General features: G+C 44.0%; 1 protein-coding gene across 1 annotated transcript; it reads right to left on the reverse strand.

Annotated features, from left to right (window-relative positions):
• Positions 1 to 867: 867 nt before the first annotated feature.
• Positions 868 to 16,621, reverse strand: LOC310786269 (structural maintenance of chromosomes protein 2-like; the record flags this gene model as incomplete). The annotated part of the gene is made up of 25 exons (XM_083647430.1): positions 868 to 951; positions 1,417 to 1,564; positions 2,186 to 2,346; positions 2,547 to 2,663; positions 2,793 to 2,993; positions 3,713 to 3,832; positions 4,116 to 4,190; positions 4,987 to 5,130; positions 5,283 to 5,476; positions 5,668 to 5,792; positions 6,035 to 6,173; positions 7,371 to 7,578; positions 7,740 to 7,859; positions 7,970 to 8,108; positions 9,082 to 9,199; positions 10,745 to 10,904; positions 11,181 to 11,414; positions 11,713 to 11,862; positions 12,132 to 12,365; positions 12,973 to 13,017; positions 13,147 to 13,257; positions 13,359 to 13,397; positions 13,907 to 14,029; positions 15,056 to 15,205; positions 16,454 to 16,621. The coding sequence occupies 25 exons, from the start codon at positions 16,619 to 16,621 to the stop codon at positions 868 to 870; spliced, it is 3,507 nt and encodes a 1,168-aa protein (XP_083503556.1).
• Between the last annotated feature and the right edge of the window lie 1,876 nt (positions 16,622 to 18,497).

The raw sequence follows: 18,497 nt of genomic DNA on the forward strand, positions 1-18,497 counted from the left end.
TTTCCAAACTTATTGTAAAGATATATTCATCTGTTATTCTGGAATTGTTTTAAGGTTTGAATGTGCAATACAGACAGATGTTTAACTTCTTCTTCTCTTCTGATTGGATCTCTTCCCAATTCGTCCCTCCCTAACATTTTTAGTCGAGTTTTCACCAGTGAAAATAGGTAGTCGACTAACATTTTCCTCATAGTTTTCGTCTACGAAATCAACACTGCTATGGATGCATGTCTCCACCTAATGGTGCACTCCTCTTCCAAACTCACACACACTTTTCCACAACTCCACCATGTATCTGAAACAATGTTTACTTACTGTCAATCTCATCAAAGTTTCTGAAGACCACGTGATCCCACTCCATAAAGCTGCATTTCCCAATGAAGGGCTGGACAAACACCACATACTGATACATATACAGAGGTCGCTGGGACCTCGGGTCGGATTCGAACCCGTGCGAAGGACTGAGCCTCCGTGGTACATGCGTGCTACCAGGTGAGCCACCAGGAGGATGTACCACAATAGCTTTGTTTTGAGCTGTGATGGATATGATGTACTCTATAGTTCAATTTCAGAGACCACAAACACACATAGACCTATAAGGACATTCTATTTTATTTATCTCCCATCACACATCTGAACACTTAACTTGAATGTTAGGGCTAAAACGAGCCTAACGTCTTCGGAGGATGGGTAAAACTGTCCAATGAGAAAACTTGGGTGCAAGGCAAAAATAAATCGATCGAGTCAACATCACACTCCTGAAGTGAAACTAAAAGTAAGAGCGACACCAGACAACAAAAAAAAAAAAAAGTTGCTTGTTCCTCTTGTCTCTTGTCCTGGCGTCACTCTGGCTGAGGGTGGTCCGTGTCACTGTGGAGGACATGGCGTCCACAAACAGAACAGAACGTTGGCATTGGTGAACATGCCGTCCTTAAGGGAAACCACCACAAACTGAAAGGAGAGACAGTGTTACAGTTATAAACAATTCTGTGATAACCAGCAGTTATTAAGCAGATACTGCAACATTATATATATTGTCTGATGTTACACAATGTGATATGGTGCCAAGAGAAGCAATACCTGAGCAAATTTGACAAAAGATGCTTGTTCTTCTAGTCTTTTGGACCGGCCTTGTCGTGGCGCGTCACTGTGGACATGCCGTCCACAAACTTAGTCTTGAACAGAACGTTGGCGTTGGTGAACATGCCATCCTGGAGGGAAACCACCAAAAACTGGAAGGAGAGGTAGTGTTACAAGTTTGGTCTATCCAACACACACACCCAATCTTAATACATACAAAGAACTACTACATTCATGTGTTTTTGTGCCAATGCAGTGTTAAACAAACTAGTGTGTGTGTGTGTGTGTGTGTGTGTGTGTGTGTGTGTGTCTGTGTGTGCGCGTGTGTAAACACACTTGGGATTGTCTAAAATGTCTGTGCAGCATCTGCCCGATGTTCTGTGTGTGGGAGAGATCCAGGGCAGCATCCACCTCGTCCAGGATGTAGATGGGAGCGGGCTTAAACAGCAGCATGGCCAGGATCAGAGACAGGGCCACCAGTGATCTGAAACACAACACACAGACAAATACACGCCAGCACACACAGACACAATGAGCCACTGATCAGCTGACTAACGACGGGCTGCCTGTCACTTTTCATCATCTAATGAACTCATCTATTGATGATTTGCTCAATAAATAAATAAAAAGACAAATGCCCATCATGAGTTACCGGAGCGTAAAGTGGTCTTAAAATTGCTTACTTAGACTCACCAGCATGATACGAAACAGAGAAAAGAAGCACATCTCAGCATTTGTGGTCTTAAAGTTTGCGCTTGTTACTTGATACGTCACTAAAACAATAATGTGACATTTTCTGTCAATTGACTTAATCATTTCATCACTGATCAACCAAAAAGCATCCAAGAGCACCAGCTCTAAATCCAAGGCGAGTGCTCAATAAATGTTAATGATTCCAATATGAAGAGAACAGAAACCTTCTCTCCCTTTCATACTCCCTATTGCCTCAGTAAAAACACATTTCCCAAGGGGACTGGACCGCCTGCTCTCGGGGGGGGGACCTATCACTGAGCAATGAACATACAAGAGGGGAGTGGACTGCCTGCTCTCTCAAGGGAGGGGGGACCTATCACTGAGCAATGAACATACAAGTGCTTTTTCTGACCTCTGCCCTCCGCTGAGTTCGGACAGGTTCTCCTTCCAGGTGCTGCCCAGGGCCACCTTGAACTCGAGACCCTCCAAGACGCTGCAGCCCTGGGGAGGGTCCAGGCGAGCGTTGGCCCCCGGCAGCAGAGTGGAGAAAATGGAGCCAAAGTCCTGGTTTACCTGCACAAACAAGGAAATCACACTGAAGCCAACATCAATGAGTGTTGTTGCAGGTGTTTCACTCACTTCCTATTGAGTTAGCATTGTTCAGAAGAACTGAAAACTAATTTCAGACATGATTGTCACTGAGGTACTACCACTTCTGATGGGCAAAAATAAGGAAGGAAAGGACAAAGGACAAATGCAGGAAGAGAGCGGACCTTCTGCCAGGCCATGTTGATAGCCTCATTCTTCTTCTCGTCCAACTCCTCGATGGTCTGCAGGATTTTTGACTTGTCACTCTCCACGGTTCTCTTCTTTTTCATCAGGTTCTTGTACTGGAGGAGGGAAATAACATTTAGAGGGAGGGACAAAGAAAGAAAGAGGGAACAGCGTTTATTGTTTCGGGCCCTTTACTCATTCACACCACAGACTCCCACCCCCTCTCTGCCTCTGTGTGTCCTCACCCGCTCCTGTGCCCCGTCCAGCATGTTCATGGCCTTCTTGTTGACATTTCTCTCCAGCTTGGTGGCGGTCTCCTCCAGCTTCTTGAGCCGCTGGCCGGCCTCGCGAGGGTTGTTGGTCTTGAAGTCATAGGCGGTGTTGGGCTTCCCGAACTGGTGGCGCTCCAGCTGGATCCAGTCGTGTTCCTCCAGCATCCGGGACACCTGGAAGAACAACGGCAAGGGAGACAGAAATGTTTAGGAAACCCTCATCATACTAGATGAGATTAAACTTGAATGCACCTCAGGGGGGAATTGGGTTGCTGCAGCAGCAAATAGAGGGATATACAGCGAAGGGGAAAAAACAAGAATAGAGCGAATAATAATAATAATACATTTTATTTATAGAGCGCGTTTAAAGGTACTCAAAGACGATTTACATGGGAGTTGATTTTTTTTTTTAAATGGGGTGTTACAGAATGTATTGAGCACATCAAAAGTATGATTCACGAATTAAAGCATGTAGAGTGAAACATACAGAAAAAGAAGATTAATAAAAAATATATATTTACGATATGACAAATGAAAACCATTTAAATACGGTATATGCATCCAGCATTAAAATGAATGGAAAATGTAAACATGAACATTTTTGAATAAAGAATATACAGTAATTTACATTGTATATGGAGGAGGATGTGCGGTGTGTCGTAGTGAAGGCCACTACATAATGTAGAGGAAAATGTGCTTGTCAAAATCTATTCGTCCGAGGTACGTTCCGGGGAGAGAGAAAAAATAGTTTACATATCAAAGTAGTGATCAAAAGATTTATGAAACTGCAACAATTATCAATTATTGGAGTGGGTGGAGTGGAGGAATGACTGAGGTCATATTTCGTGTGTGTGTGTGTGTGTGTGTGTGTGCGTGTGCGTGCGCGTACACACCTTGGCAGCAGCATCCTCGCTGTCTTTGCGGTGCTTGCTAATGTTGTGCTCGAGCTCCTTGATCTTCAGCTGGGCTTCGTTTGTCTGCTCCCGTATTTGATTGGCCTCTGTGTTCTTCCCCTGGACAATTCAAAATAAAATAAAACCCACTTGATGAACAGTCCACACGGGATGAAAGTCAAATAAACAGTTTTATTCTGCTGACGAGAAACGCAATGTGTGGAAAGTTTAATAAAAGTAATAATTATCTTTGCCGTTCCAACAGCCTAATTTTCGCCCTTCAACTTCGTTGTGTGGACTTCAAACCCTGCCCGTCCTCATGTGAAACACATAGCCAATGTTCCAACATGAGCATCTCACAGCAAGGGCAAAAAGCTAGACCCCAAGGAGAGTCTGGATTTACCTTGAGCTCTTTGTCCTGTGCCGAGATCACCTCCTGCTGTTTGGCCACCTCCTCCTGGGCTGCATGCACCGCCTCCTACACAGCAGGAGAGAAAGAAGAAAGGTGAAAGAGGGGTACTATGAGAACAGCACCAGAACATTTTACACAATATATATATATATTTTTTATTATTAAAAAAATATTTTTGACTTTATTAGATATGACAGGTCAGTAGGCAGACAGGAAAGGTGGGGAGAGAGAGAGGGGATGACGTGCGGCAAAGGACCTCGGGTCAGATTCGAACCCGTGCGAAGGACTGAGCCTCCGTGGTATATGCTTGCTACCAGGTGAGCCACCAGGAGGATGCCGGGCGGCTGTAGCTCAGGGGGTAGAGCGGGTCGACCGGGTCGTCCACTAATCGCTTTGGATAAAAGAGGCCGGTGGTTCGATTCCCAGCTCCTCCAGTCTGCATGTCAAAGTGTCCTTGGGCAAGACACTGAACCCCAAATTGCTTCCGTTGGTGTGCCAGCACCCTGCGTGGTAACCTGCCGCCGATGTGTGAATGGGTGAATGTACCTACTGACTGTAAAGCGCTTTGGATAAAAGCGCTATATAAATGCAGCCCATTTACCATGCACCACAATAGCTTTGTTTTGGGATATGATGTACTCTATAGTTCAATTTCAAAGACCACAAACACACATAGACCTATAAGGACATTCTATTTTATTTATCTCCCATCACACATCTGAACACTTAACTTGAATCTAAGGGCTAAAACGAGCCTCACGTCTTCTGAGGACGGGTAAAACTGTCCTCACGAGTACCCATTTTCAAGTTTGGCTATGACAAGTACTCCATGTGCCTTCCCAAACACGCAGGGACACCATACCTTGTTCTGGGACACAGTGCAAGCCATGCTGTGTATCTGTTCCTGGATGGCCTTCATGGCTTCGTCCACAGCCTGGATCTGCTGCTCATAGCCAGCCTGCTCCCTCTGCAGCTCCTCCAGCTCCAGGGCCACCGCGTCAGACTCCTACACAGACACAGCAAGAAGAAGAAGAAAAAAAAGATGGGAGAAAATGACCCCAATTATGGAAATCAATGATATAGTAGTGTAATGCATGGGGATGATGAGTAAACTGAGGTTTATATGCTATTTTGTGTGTGTGCCTCTGGGCAGTGTACCTGCTGCCTCTCCTTCAGCTTCTTGTTCAAGGCATCCACTTTCGCTTTGGCTGCATTCAGGTTCTGTTGTGCAGCTTTCAGCTCCTTCTCCCTCTCCGCCTCAGCGTTCTTCATCTTGCTCTCTAGCACCTTGTGCCTTTCCTCGGCCCGCTGCTGCACCTCCTTGGTGCGGAGCAAAGTCCCTTCGCTCTCCTCTGAACACACACACGTTTCAAAAACACAAGAAGTAATGCAACTCTGTTCTATCTCCCATTACAATTGCAATTTGCCATTGGATGTGTGTGCGAGTTACGCCTGGGCCACATCACCATATGTGTTTGTATACACTATGTGCATTGTGCTTGGATACATGTAGTGTTAAGTGTCTCTCTCTCTGCATGCTGACCGATGGCCTTGCGCAGCCTCTCCAGCTCCTCTTGCTGCTGGTGGAAGGAGCTCTGCTGCAGCTTGGTCAGCAGAATCTGCTCCCGCTCCACTTTCAGCTCGTACTGCTGCTTCAGCTGATGGTACCTGGACGGGGTGGACAAAGATCATAACAGAGTGATGCTCTGAGAGATCCAGAGAGAACATCTGAACCCAGCTGCAGGTCACCGAGACTACCGATGTTACAGTGTGGAGAAGTAGTGCGATTTGTATTATGATTTCTAAAGAATTACGTAAAGGTGGAACTCGAGACAAGAGACTCGCCTACAAGTGTATTCTTTGTCATTTCCACTCGTGTATGTATTTTGTGTGTGTGTGTGTCTGCATACTTCTCAACGGTTCCCTTCAGGCCGGCCAGCTGTTTTTCAGTGTCCTGAAGCTGGGCCTCCTTCTCATTCAAGTTCTTCTGAGCCACCCTCTGCTCCTGCACATTGGTCAACACTAATGACGACTGGTTAGGAGTAGCTCCTGCATGGGGGGGAGGGGGAGGAGAGGAAGGGCAGGGAAAGAGAGACACATCGGTGTGACAAGATAACACAGACTATTTGTACTGTGTGTGGCTAGGAGGGAAAAGTGACTTAGTAAGGTTGTGGATGTGCAGGCACCTGTTGGTCAAAATAACTGTATCGCTGTGCGCTCGCTTCCCATAGGTTTTCATGTATAAAAAAAGGCAGATAGTTTGTGCATACAGTATCACACTAATTTCACTCTAAAGTTCCCAAACACCCAGTAATGATGAATAAGTTGTGTTCCAGGCTGAATCAGCATGTTATAGGTTCCAATATAGATGCAAATTAGTGGCAATAATAAATCACAATTAATATATGTTGTTGTCGTTTTTAAAGTAAAAAATAAGATAATATACATAGGGGCGTTAATTTTTGTACTTTTCACACTTCATATCTGACTCCAATTGACTGAAATCCGTCATAGCGACTGAGGACTTTAATCCCTGCGATAACCTTTTAAAATTGAGTTAGGGCTGTGCAATTAATCAAATCGAATTTTGGCTTAATTCCCATAATTATGAAAACAAGATAATCGAAGTAAAACTATAATTTTGTATATATTATTTATTTTAGTTAGGCTATTTTATTTATATTTTTTCCTTTGTTTTTCAGTTAAATTGTATTTAAATTTAAAATAAGTTTTTTCAAGTCCAATAAATGCACGATTTTACCATAGTCAATGAGTAATTGCGTTAAATAATCGTGATCTCAATATCAGTGAAAAATAATCACAAATGTATTTATTTTTTGGTCATAATCAAGCAGCCCTAGATTGAGAATAACTCCTTTGTGTGCATGGTAGGGGTTTCACAATGAACTTTCCCTAGTCATTAACGTGTATAAAATAGTTGCCATCAACAGAAAATGTATGTACCCATATTAGCCTGCCAGTAAATATTACACTGTAGCCCGTGGGAAATAATGTTTAAAACCATTTAAAAGGACAGGGGAAAAGACACCATACGAAGACAAAGAACACATTATTATGCAGGTGCAAAAGATGTCCAATGGTGCAGTACAGTTCACAGCTATAATGCATATTTTTCTTGTTTGTCTTTTGTTACTCTCTACAAGCGCCACCTAGTGACCTTAGTTATTGATGACTCGCACACTGTTGGGACTCTCCATAGAGCGCATGCATCTCCCTCACTCTCACCTCCAGTCACACTTCCCGCAAAAGGGTTAAAGATGTCCCCTTCCAGCGTGACGGTCCTGGTCATCACCCGCTTATCAAAAGCCACTTTCATGGCATTGTCCAGGGTGTCGCACACCAGCGTGGAGCCAAACACGTACTCCATGGCCTTACTGACGTCCGCCTCATAGCCCACCAGCGAGAGAGCTGTGTGCACGTTGTTCTCCCCAATCTGAGAGACGAGGGAGAGGGCAAACAGACGGGAGAGAACGGGAATAAGGAAGGGATGGAGTCATGCTGTGTGTCATGCAATATAAAATCCATGCGCCGCACAGTGATTCAATTAGCTTGAACAAATTGAATGAAATGGTTAGTAAGCCCTTGTTCTCTCACCAGGCTCTTGGCAGCGTTAATCACACTCTGGCTGATTGTCCTGCCAGAGATCTTGCTCAGGGGAATGACGGTGAACCTTCGCTTCAGCGACCCGTTATTCAGCAGCTTCTTACCAGTCTTCTAGCAGACAAAAAAAATGACCACCTCTTTGAAGTTACACTGTCCCCCTGGTATGCAGATGCAATTACACGCACAACACCTATACACGGATTGATATTTCTCCATCTTACTTGTGTGTCCACTACTATGTTATAGAGTCGATCTCCGGCCACCATCTCCAGTGCTGTTGTGTAGGAGGCGTCTTTGATTGTGATCAGGTTAGCTAGCACCCCCTTCACTCTGCTGCGGTCCCATCCACGCTCCGGGTCCCTACAGCACAGCATTAATACAACACTGCTGCTTGGCAAAGGTCATTCAACCTAATTACAGGAGCCTGGGGTAATATGTAGAGCTGCAACGATTAATCGATTAGTCGATCGACAGAAAATTAATCGACAACAATTTTGATAATCGATTAATCTTTATGAGTACAATTTTAAGAGAAAAGGTCAAAGTTATCTGATTCCAGCTTCTTAAATGAGAATTTTTTCTGGTTTCTTTACTCCTGTATGACAGTAAACTGATATCTTTGAGTTGTGGACAAAACAAGACATTTGAGGGCGTCATCTTGGGCTTTGGGAAACACTGATCGTCATTTGCTACCATTTTCTGACATGTTATAGACCCAAACAACTCATCGATTCATCGAGAAAATAATCGACAGATTAATCGATTATGAAAATAATCGTTAGCAGCCCTAGTAATATGAGGAGTTACAGGGGCCCGGGGTAACATGATGATAATTACAGGAGTCTGGCGTAACAGTGATTTCAAATGTTATGGGAGCTTCCATTAGGAGTTTTCCACATTACAGATGATTCCAGTAATGTGTGTGTATACGCGTCGCACACTCAAGTCTCACACACATTTACAATCAAGACTGCATAGGATTATCCAAACACAGTGAGTGTGTGGCTTTGCTTTAAGATTCAGTCAGTTTACAGCCAGTTGTGAGGCATTTAGATGAGATCCTTTCATTTAGAATAGACATACATATAGGGTTAGGGTTAGGGTTACATTAATTACATACATTAATTTGCTCTATTAAGGGTTGTGACCAGGAACACAAAAATCAGATCAAGGTAGGAAAAATATTATTTTCCTTTGGAAATGAATGGGACTCCTTTGTCTCTAAAGCAAACAAACAAATAACTAAATAAAGACAGACAAACTAAAAACTCTTCTCTTTGTCATTTTAAGTACAGTCAGAGACGAGTGCTCAGTTAGTTATATAACCCCTTACTTGTAGTCGAAGCGCAGGTTGGGGAAGCGAGACACAAGGGTCTCATAAGTCTCTTTAAGTTTAGAAGCCTCTCTGGACAGCTGTCTCCTCTTGTCCAGCAGACTCTCCTCCTTGCCATCTACACACACACACACACACACACACACACACACACACACACACACACACACACACACACACACACACACACTTAAGCTCCTAATATTGCAGAATGTATATAATAAGAATGTAAATAGTCTTTGAGCACATACCAAGGTTTCTGCAGGTTTCAACAAGTTACATTTAAGACTTTTTAAGACCATTATGAATGCAATTTAAGACCTATTTCACATCTATATTAGCAAAAGAAAAGTACAAAGGATATGAAGGAAAATTGGCCTTTGATGCTCCTGATGTGACTGTATTAGGGCATGGCAGGAGGTGTTTGCTGCAGCAGCTTTATGCGAGGCAGAGCTTAATGCAGCTTTATAAGAGTAACGTTAACGTCATAACCCAAACAATGTAAGACCTGGCAAAATGGTATTTAAGACATTTTATATAAATCCAGTCAAATGTAAGACATTTTAAGGCCTAAAATTCAGATTAGGATTTTAGACTTTTTAACTCATTGAGTGCCATGGACGTCTTTCGACGTCCAATTAAATAGTGACGTAGAGTGCCACGGACGTCTTTCGACGTCCAATGCGTTTTTTGACGGTGGGACGTCGATCAAAGCCTTCCGCATCTCCTGTACAACTATTATAGCTATTGGAGGTCTATAACCTATTTTACAGAACCCTTAGGTGGCGACAGTGCTCTCCAGGTTAACAGAAAGGCAGAGAAAAACAGAGAATAAGTCGTTGGGCAAACGGAAATCGCATCGCATCCGTATGCATCGATATGCATGAAGCGTTTTAACGTTAGATGTGCCTGCAGCAGCAGCAGCCAATCTGCTCCCACAATTGAGCTCCTCCATGTCCGCTGCAACAGCCTATTCGCATAATCAGCCGTGGAGTTGTTTTTATTCTCAACTGGAAGCATAGGAGCCGGTGACAAACACACGCGGAAGCTGTAAAAAAGCTGGATGTCGCGACGCGCACCCTTCACAGTGCAGAGCAAACTCAGCAGAGAGCCACCTCCCATAAGGAGGAGTGTGCAGTTGAGAGGGGGGGGGGGGGGGGGGGGGCACGCAGAGCAGCACACACACAACACCCAGACAGACCCAGGCAGCAGGACAGGGTTGGCAAACGCAAGCCAGAGTCAGTGATGTGTTTGAAATGTTTAATTTCACAAAAGGGCCATTATCTCAGCTTCTAGAAAAAAAAGGCTCTTTTTTGTTAAATCAAGCTATCTTCTCCGGCTGATAACTAAAGAACGGAAAATGATATCAATAAACCTGTTTTTGCTGATGATAGAAAAGAGTCTCATCGTTCTTTTTGCATGTTCATTGTTTACATAGTAATATCACACAATATTCTGTGGGCCTCGAGAAATCACTGAAAAAAGCTCTGAAACTCTGGCACTGGGAGCGTCCGTTCTCCAAAAGTGGCTGGCACTCAATGAGTTAAGACCCGCGGAAACCCTGACATGCCGCAATAGACTGGAATGAAATACTACAATTGTTATTGTGCAATATGGTCTGAAATATGGCTTTTCAGATGAAGGGAATGACACCTTCACACACCTTCATAGTTGAGTTTGGCTAGCTCAGCCTGGAGCTTCTCCCTGCAGGCTTTGGCAGCCTGGTGGCTGCCCTGGTCCTTCTTGTAGCCACTGTCCATCTTCTTCACCTCTGCCTGCTTGGTCTTTAGCTCAGTCTGGGCATGCTTCAGGGTCATTTGGGCCTAGAAAGGTAGAGAAGAACAAAGGCGGAAATGTATGATAGATTACTAGAAGTTGATAATACCCCCAAAGTGTTTTCCCAACCTAAGGGGTCCTTTGAGAAGCAGCATGTCCACAAGGCATATCCAGGCATCATCTAGTAAGTGAGAAGGTTAAGTCTAAACTGGCAGGGTGACATTGTTACTCACATGCATAAATAAATATAAGTTTGACATCCTGGAAATACAACCAGAAATAGCACATGCACAGGCAGACGTGTGTCCGAGTGGTCTCCTCACCTGCTTGGCCTCGGTGTCGGCCTTGCTCATGTTGTTCTTGCAGGCCATCATCTGCCCGGCCAGCGTGGCCTCCTCCCCGTCCTCGTTAGCGGAGAGGCCCGCCGACACAGCCTTGTAATGCTGCTCGGCTGCCTCCAGGGCGGCGCTGTCCTGCTGGCCCTCCTCCTGCAGGGCCGCAAGCTTCTCCGTCTGCTTAGAAACCTCCGTCTCTTTCACCAGCAGCACTTTCTTGTCCTGAGGACGGCGAGAGGGAGGAGCAGAGAGAACAGATTAGATCGTGCATCAGATGCAAGCATCGGCCTCACGGTATATGAATTATTTAAGTTGCTAACAAGCTCTTCTTTGACAACAGGTTACAAAAGTTGAACAGGTCACAGGGGGGGGGGGGGGGCCTTCATATGACCACAGATGAGCCCAGCACAAAGGGAAACCGAAGCTAAAGGATCTATTTAATCCAAGACTGAGGTCCGTTTGACACGACTGAAAGGGGGAAGAAAAGACAACAACAGTAGTCTGTTCTCACGATCATCACCTCCTCCATATTCTTGAGAAGCTCTTTCCTGTTCTTGGTTTCATCTTTAAGGTTTTGTTTTTTCATGTCCAAGGCACTCTGGGCCTTGGCGTCCTCGCGCTTCACCTCAGACAGAGTATGCTCCAGGGACTTCAATACTCCAAGAACATCCTATAGAACAGCAGATAAATCAGGTGCCAGACAACGGAATATGACTCCCTCATCAATCATGCAATATACAATATTGAATTCTCATGGGAATGTGCCATTCTCCCCCCCAATTTCTTTTGTCAAGATCCAAAGATGAGAAGAAGGAAGATTCAAATGGATCTTCAAATGATTATTCTGAAGAAAGTGATCATGGCAAGACAAGGACAAATTGTGAGTGAATTTGAGCAAGGGTGTGTGCGGTGTTATTCCTCAATAGCATTCCCAAATACCTTGTCCCTTTTCTCCTGCAATTCCTGGATCTGGGCCGACAGCTGCTGGACTTTATGCTCGTTCTCGGCCATGCAGACTTGCATCTGGGTAATGTTGTCCTGCATGCCCTCCAGGTCCACCGCCGACTTCACCTTGGTCTCCTCTGCGCACACAAACAGCCAGGCCACATACAGCCGGGAGAGGTGCTGGATCTCACGCATCAGCTTCTGGTACTCCAGGTATGATGAGCGTTGCTGCAGGGCGGGTGCAAAGTGGGAATGGTATTTTTTATATTTTATGAAGAATCATTGGGACTACAGAAATAGTACCCTTACAGTAAAAACACATGAGGTTCACATGTGTCCATGTTTCACCACGTGTCCACATGTGGAGAACATGTGGACACATGTTAAATTTCACATGTGAAAACATGTGGAACACGTGAAACCCATGGCAAGCATGTGGTTTTGGAATGTTTTCACATGTGAAAAACATGTTATCACATGTTATAACATGTGATAACATGTTTTGCCACATGTTGTATAGCAACATGTTTTTCACATGTTTTTCAACAACATTTACATGGGTTTAACATGTAATCACATAGGTTTAACATGTAATCACATGGGAATGTACATGGGTTTCACACATTTCACATGTGAAAACGTTCCAAAACCACACGATTCCCATGGGCAAAGCACATGTTTCACACGTTTTCCACATGTTTTCACATGTGAAATTTAACATGTTTCCACATGTGATCACACATGCAATTGCACATGTGAAGTTCATGTGTTTTTTCTGTAAGGGTAATAATAATAATGACAGAATAAGTCAATTAAGAATTTCAATACAACTTGCCTCTTTCAGCTTCAGCATGTTGGGAGTAATTTCCTCATCCAAAATCTTAAGGAGAATAATCAAAAGGGAATGTATCACTAACAGTGGTGACAATAGTAGTTGTGACAGTTTACCACTGCTGGATGAACAGAAGAAACACCGGACAAAAGATGAGAGATTGGGTGTCTGGCATACGGTTTGAATCTCCATAAGCTTGGCCTGCTTCTTCTCAATGGTTTTCTGAGCGCTAATCTTTTTACACTCGTACATCCTGGTGCCTGTTGCCTCCTCGATCATGGCAAGAATCTGAAAGAAATGAACATTGAATGGAAGACTGCAAAAAGGCAGGATGGGATTTATCAAAGAGGTCTGTCTACATGTGAGATGTAGATATGTGTAATGTGTACCTCTGGTGGCTTCATATTTAGAACCTTGGTGATCTGCCCCTAAAACATTCAAAATAGGATTAGTCACAGGGTTGTAGGGGTATCACGATACACTCAGTTCACGATACGATACGATACACGATATTGGGTTCACGATAACGATATGATATTTTAACAATATTTTTTTGCCATCGATTTGTAAGTTGAGGGGGCATCCTCCACGCTAATTTGAGTAATTTCGCCATTTTCATCCTCCGTGTCTGTAACGTCCCTCGTCTGTTCAAACAAAGCAATGAAAAGGAGAGCGAGCACGCAATCAGATGCAGATCAGTGCCACCATGTTCAACTTCTTTTTCTCACGATATGAGATTTCATCTCAACAATACATATTGTCACGTTTTGATATCGCGATATATTGTGGGACGATATATTGTGACATCCCTACAGGGTTGTGATTGGAATTTGAAACAACACCAGAAAACAAATGTCTGTTAGATAGAAATGGGATTTGTTGTTGTAAAAAGCCTCAACACAATCACATTGCCACAGACACAAGATGGCATTCTGACCTGCATGATGAGGAAATGTGGGTTGTTGACATTGAGACCAACGGAGCAGAACAGGTCCTGCACCCTGGTGTTGGTGGCATTCTGCCCATTGATGAGGTACTTGTTCCTGCCACCAATCACCACCTTGGAGAAGAAAACAGTCATGTTTAACACATTCACTGCCAGCCGTTTTTTTTTTACTGTAGGTAGGTTCTGCCAGAGGGTTTTTTTGAGGATTCTGGCTCATCTTTCAAGACCTGAGGATTCTTTTCTGCTAAGATTTTGTGAACACACAATATCTCAAAAGAACTAATAGAATGTGTGCTTTCTCTGTCTAAAAGAGTTAGTTTGTAGAGTTAGTAGTTATGTAAGCATTAGCAGTTGAATACAGCATGGTTTCAGCGTCTGAAAAATTATTTTGAGATAAACGGCTTTTTGTGAAATTCGATAGAACAGTCACTTTAACCATTCATTTTTGGCATCAGTAAGACGTCAGACATCTAAACAATAGTTTTGAACAGTAATTTCCTCCATAACAGCAGGAAACCCCCCTCTGCTTCCAACTCCTCCCTCCGTGGGCGTTCTCCTCCGCCCTCCTTGGCTCTGCAGCGGGTCTGTGACAAACGAGTTGCTGCTGCCTGTCTGCTGGCGGCCGCTGTGCAAGTCTGGATATGGGCTCGCTCGTTTCTTGGGGTTTGTGTTGAGAGCTTTGATGAAGCTTTTGCGATTCTGGTCTTATTTATGCTGCGTGTTTCAAAGTGTGTTCCACCCGTAATCTATTATGCAAATTTGCAATCCCGCACCGCCAGCAATCAGCGCGAAAACGAAAGCGTTTTCGCCAATCCATTTTCAAGAGAATGGCTTCCTCACACTGCTTTTTGCTTGCCTTCCTCTAGTCTGGGAGAGCACTGTCGCCACTTAGTGGGTCGGTGGAATGGGTTGTACATGTTCGGTGGCTCCAATAATTATATAAGAGATGTAAAAGGGTTAGATGCACATCCCACGGTCAAAAAAAAAAAATCATTTTTTTGACGTATTAATACGTCATTGGCAGTCAACCGTTGGATTTTTTTTGACGGATTAATACGTCATTGGCAGTGAACGTGTTAACCCGGATTTCACACACATTAACGTTGCCCACAACAAGACATGTTTTCCTGTTTCTTCAACCTGTCTGGTGACGGTGATCTCGTCGTTGATCTCAAACCCAAGAGGGCTCTGGGTTTTGTTGGAGTTGTCAAAGGTAATGGACACGGTGGCCTTGGTGATACCAGCCTGCCCGTTTTTGTAGACCAACTCCTGGAGGTTTGAGGCTCGCACCTGTCAAGTGAAAAGAAGGGGTGTTAATATCAAAGGAATTAAATATGTGACCACCGAAATGTGTTGTTTCTTATAGGGAACACCGGATTTACTGTCTGAGCTAACATAATGCTGCTAGTTACGTTACATAGCAGTGACGTAGCTGTGCCTGTGCCACCCACACAGGCAGCTGGCACACACCCCCCCCAAAAAAGGGGGGGGGGGGGTATTTCTGTTTTGTTTGTCTGCAAAATACATCAGCTGTCATGCACAGCCTGTCATGCGTTAAGTGTCCGACTGTCCGCTATGCCTCTGTGCCCCACAGCATCATGGGAAACTAGCTAAGTTGTCTAGTAAAGTAAACAAATGCAGCCGCAGCGCCAAATCAAGAAGACATGAAACAGCTCGCTTTTAAGCTTTTTCGACAAAGGCAAGAAACGTCGCATTGACGAGGAAAAAGACGACTCGTCGCCCTCCCCCCCCTCAACAAGTGCTGCTTGTAGTGCACCCGTTCCCCCACCTGTATTGGTGGTGAACAGTGGAGACAGTCAGACAGACGATGATGAAGATGATGCAGCCGAAACAATGACTTTAATAACAGCGGGGGATGCAGCCAAAAACACCCTCCCGGGGTAAAGGGCCAGGCAATGCTACCATGTGCAGAGAGGACGTCTCAAGAAGGCCTGTGCTAGTGTCCTCTAGTAAGAGAGTGGCGTCAGCGGAGGACCAAAATGCAAGAATCATCAGCCAATGAACAGCCAGGAATGGGTCTCGCGCTACTTTTGCATGCTAAAATAGGGCCGATAATGTACAATTTGATTCATTTCAAGGGATGAAAAACACTTTCAACACTGTCTATTTTGATGCAACTCGACAGTGCTGCTTTTTTTACTGAAGAGTTCCACTTTCTACTTCCTGGAAAAAAAAACTGGTCCATTGGAGTGAATGGAGATGTCAGAACTCTTCTAGCCTGTGCGCTCTTAATATTCCTCGAAATCTGGCTTGAAAAGGCCCACATCTTTTTGGGTGGCGGGCCGCAAATGGTTAGCCCCCTGGCACACGTAGCTACCGTGTCTTTCTGTGGCACACCCAAAGCCTGCCAAGTCTCGCTACGCCAGTGTTACATACTAGGGGATAATTTGGGGGTGACGCTTTATTAACCGAGTCCATCAACCGCATATTAGCGTGAAGGCTAACATGCTAATTTACGTTTAACCGTTATGTTGAACGTTCTGACGTTAGCGGGTTAATAAATAGGAGGTCACTTACCTGGGAGAGGCTGGAAATCCCCAAAACAAAACATATCGAGTCCAAGATGTTGGACTTGCCGCTGCCGTTCAGTCCTGTGATGGCGTTGAACAGAGGGTCTAATTCGTTTATCTCCGTCTTCTGTGCGTAGGATTTGAACCCTTCAATAAGAATAGACTTGATGTGCATCTTTACGCTGTCCTTTCCCCGCGAGTTTCAGATGCGATGTTTATCGACTTTCAATTCCAAAGCAGTAAAAGTTGAAGCATGAAACCCCTATCACACGCATGCGCACGCAAAGCAGTAACAAGTGCCCGGCAAACTACAAGACAGCGCGCGCGGGCGGCCGCTGACCACTATCGTCTCCCGTAGTAGTTCCTCGCTTGCTTTGCTGTGGCCAATATGGCGGAGGAGTAAAGGAGAAACTCCATTTAGGAATTAAGCAAGTAATTTATAACTCAATTTGGAATAATATGACATTTTATTGATTAACCTCATGTTGTTTTGATGTAGCTTACTTTAGACAGCATCGCTTAACAGATCATGTGTTGCTGTGCATTAGCGTTAGTTAACGCAGTTATAGGGCGAAGGGGGGGGGGGGGGGCAGAACATATTGATTTATTAATGTTAGGATATATCATGTGCCTGGTCGCGTCTGTTTTCACTGATTTATGTGCAGAGGTAACGCTCTGATGTGTATGTATGATGTTAGCTGGGATGGCATGTTAGCTTGCGGGTGCTAGTTCGTCTGAAATCACTTTCTCTATGTAATCGTGTCATACTCAACGTGAGGTGGTGTTTACAGTAGTGCTATTAAAGGTAGTTAGATAAGTTAATGCTTTCAGATCGTCTGAATTCGCGTGTCATCATAACGTTATTGGCATGTATGTAGCAGCTGGATCACGTTAGCTAATGGGCAGTCTTGATGTGTGTTTGTTTCATGTATTACAGTAATATTGTCTAGCTGGCTAGCTACGACTTCATCTGAAATCAGGGTGACTAGTAATGCTAGCTTGTCTGAATTTCTGTGTAACTAACTGAGAGTATAATCTCATAGCATAACGTTACTGCAAGTATGGAGTTTTAGAATGGAAAGCGTTTAGGAACCCTGCCAATCATCTCATATTCTGATATTTCTGCCTGTGAAGAACAATATTCATCTATAGCTATACTGTGATATAACCTACTTAGCAGGGGCAAGATGTCTATCTCCCTAAATCACATTGAACACCAGACGTGTAATCTTTAAAGCAAATAAAGGTCTGGAAAACATATGGATTAAAAAAAAAAAAAAAAATCTATAGAAAAAGAAAATAAGTAATTTTATTTATAAATGACCCATAGACACCATGAGATGACAATACTATATATTTTCAACTTGGCCGGCCTTAGAATGCGCAATATCCATCGACAATAGTACAGTGGTTTTCAAAGCGCTGTAATCAAACTTTGGTTTTATTGATAATAAAAATTTGAAACAGTATACTATTGTCAGGAAATGTATCATGGTTTATCAGTAAACCGGTAATAATTTCATCCCTACTTCTACCACAGCCTGGCCTGCCTCCACCACAGATGACTGTCACTAATGCAACTGCATGTGTTCCAGTCACACTTCTGCCCCCTGCATCACCAATCCCCAAGCACAGGCTGCTGCTGCTCCTGCTGTTGAGAAGATGGTCCACACCGTCCACACCAGTAGCCTGTACTACGAAGCTAGTTTAATGCCTTATCCGAGTAAGTTTGAGTTTAAACCTGGTTTAGCCGTACTACAAAGCAAGTTAACTTTCAATCACCATGGCAACTGACGCTGCAAAGCTAACCTGGTCGCGACCAGGTTAGCTTCAGAGGATAAGATCAAAATCCATGACAGACCCATATAATCGGCTCTCTGGAGTCACTCACCGTTCATATAAGATCGCCATATGAAAAATAGATTGCAGTCAACTGAGAATATAACAAGAAAAACATTTGTGGCTCTGTAGGCTACATAATTAAATTAAGCCTACTTACCACTTTATGTCTTAACAGCTCAACGATGCGTGGAGAAATATGATCACTATTA

Source organism: Poromitra crassiceps (genome assembly GCF_964638095.1).
Source record: "Poromitra crassiceps genome assembly, chromosome: 12".
Classification (NCBI taxonomy): domain Eukaryota; kingdom Metazoa; phylum Chordata; class Actinopteri; order Beryciformes; family Melamphaidae; genus Poromitra; species Poromitra crassiceps.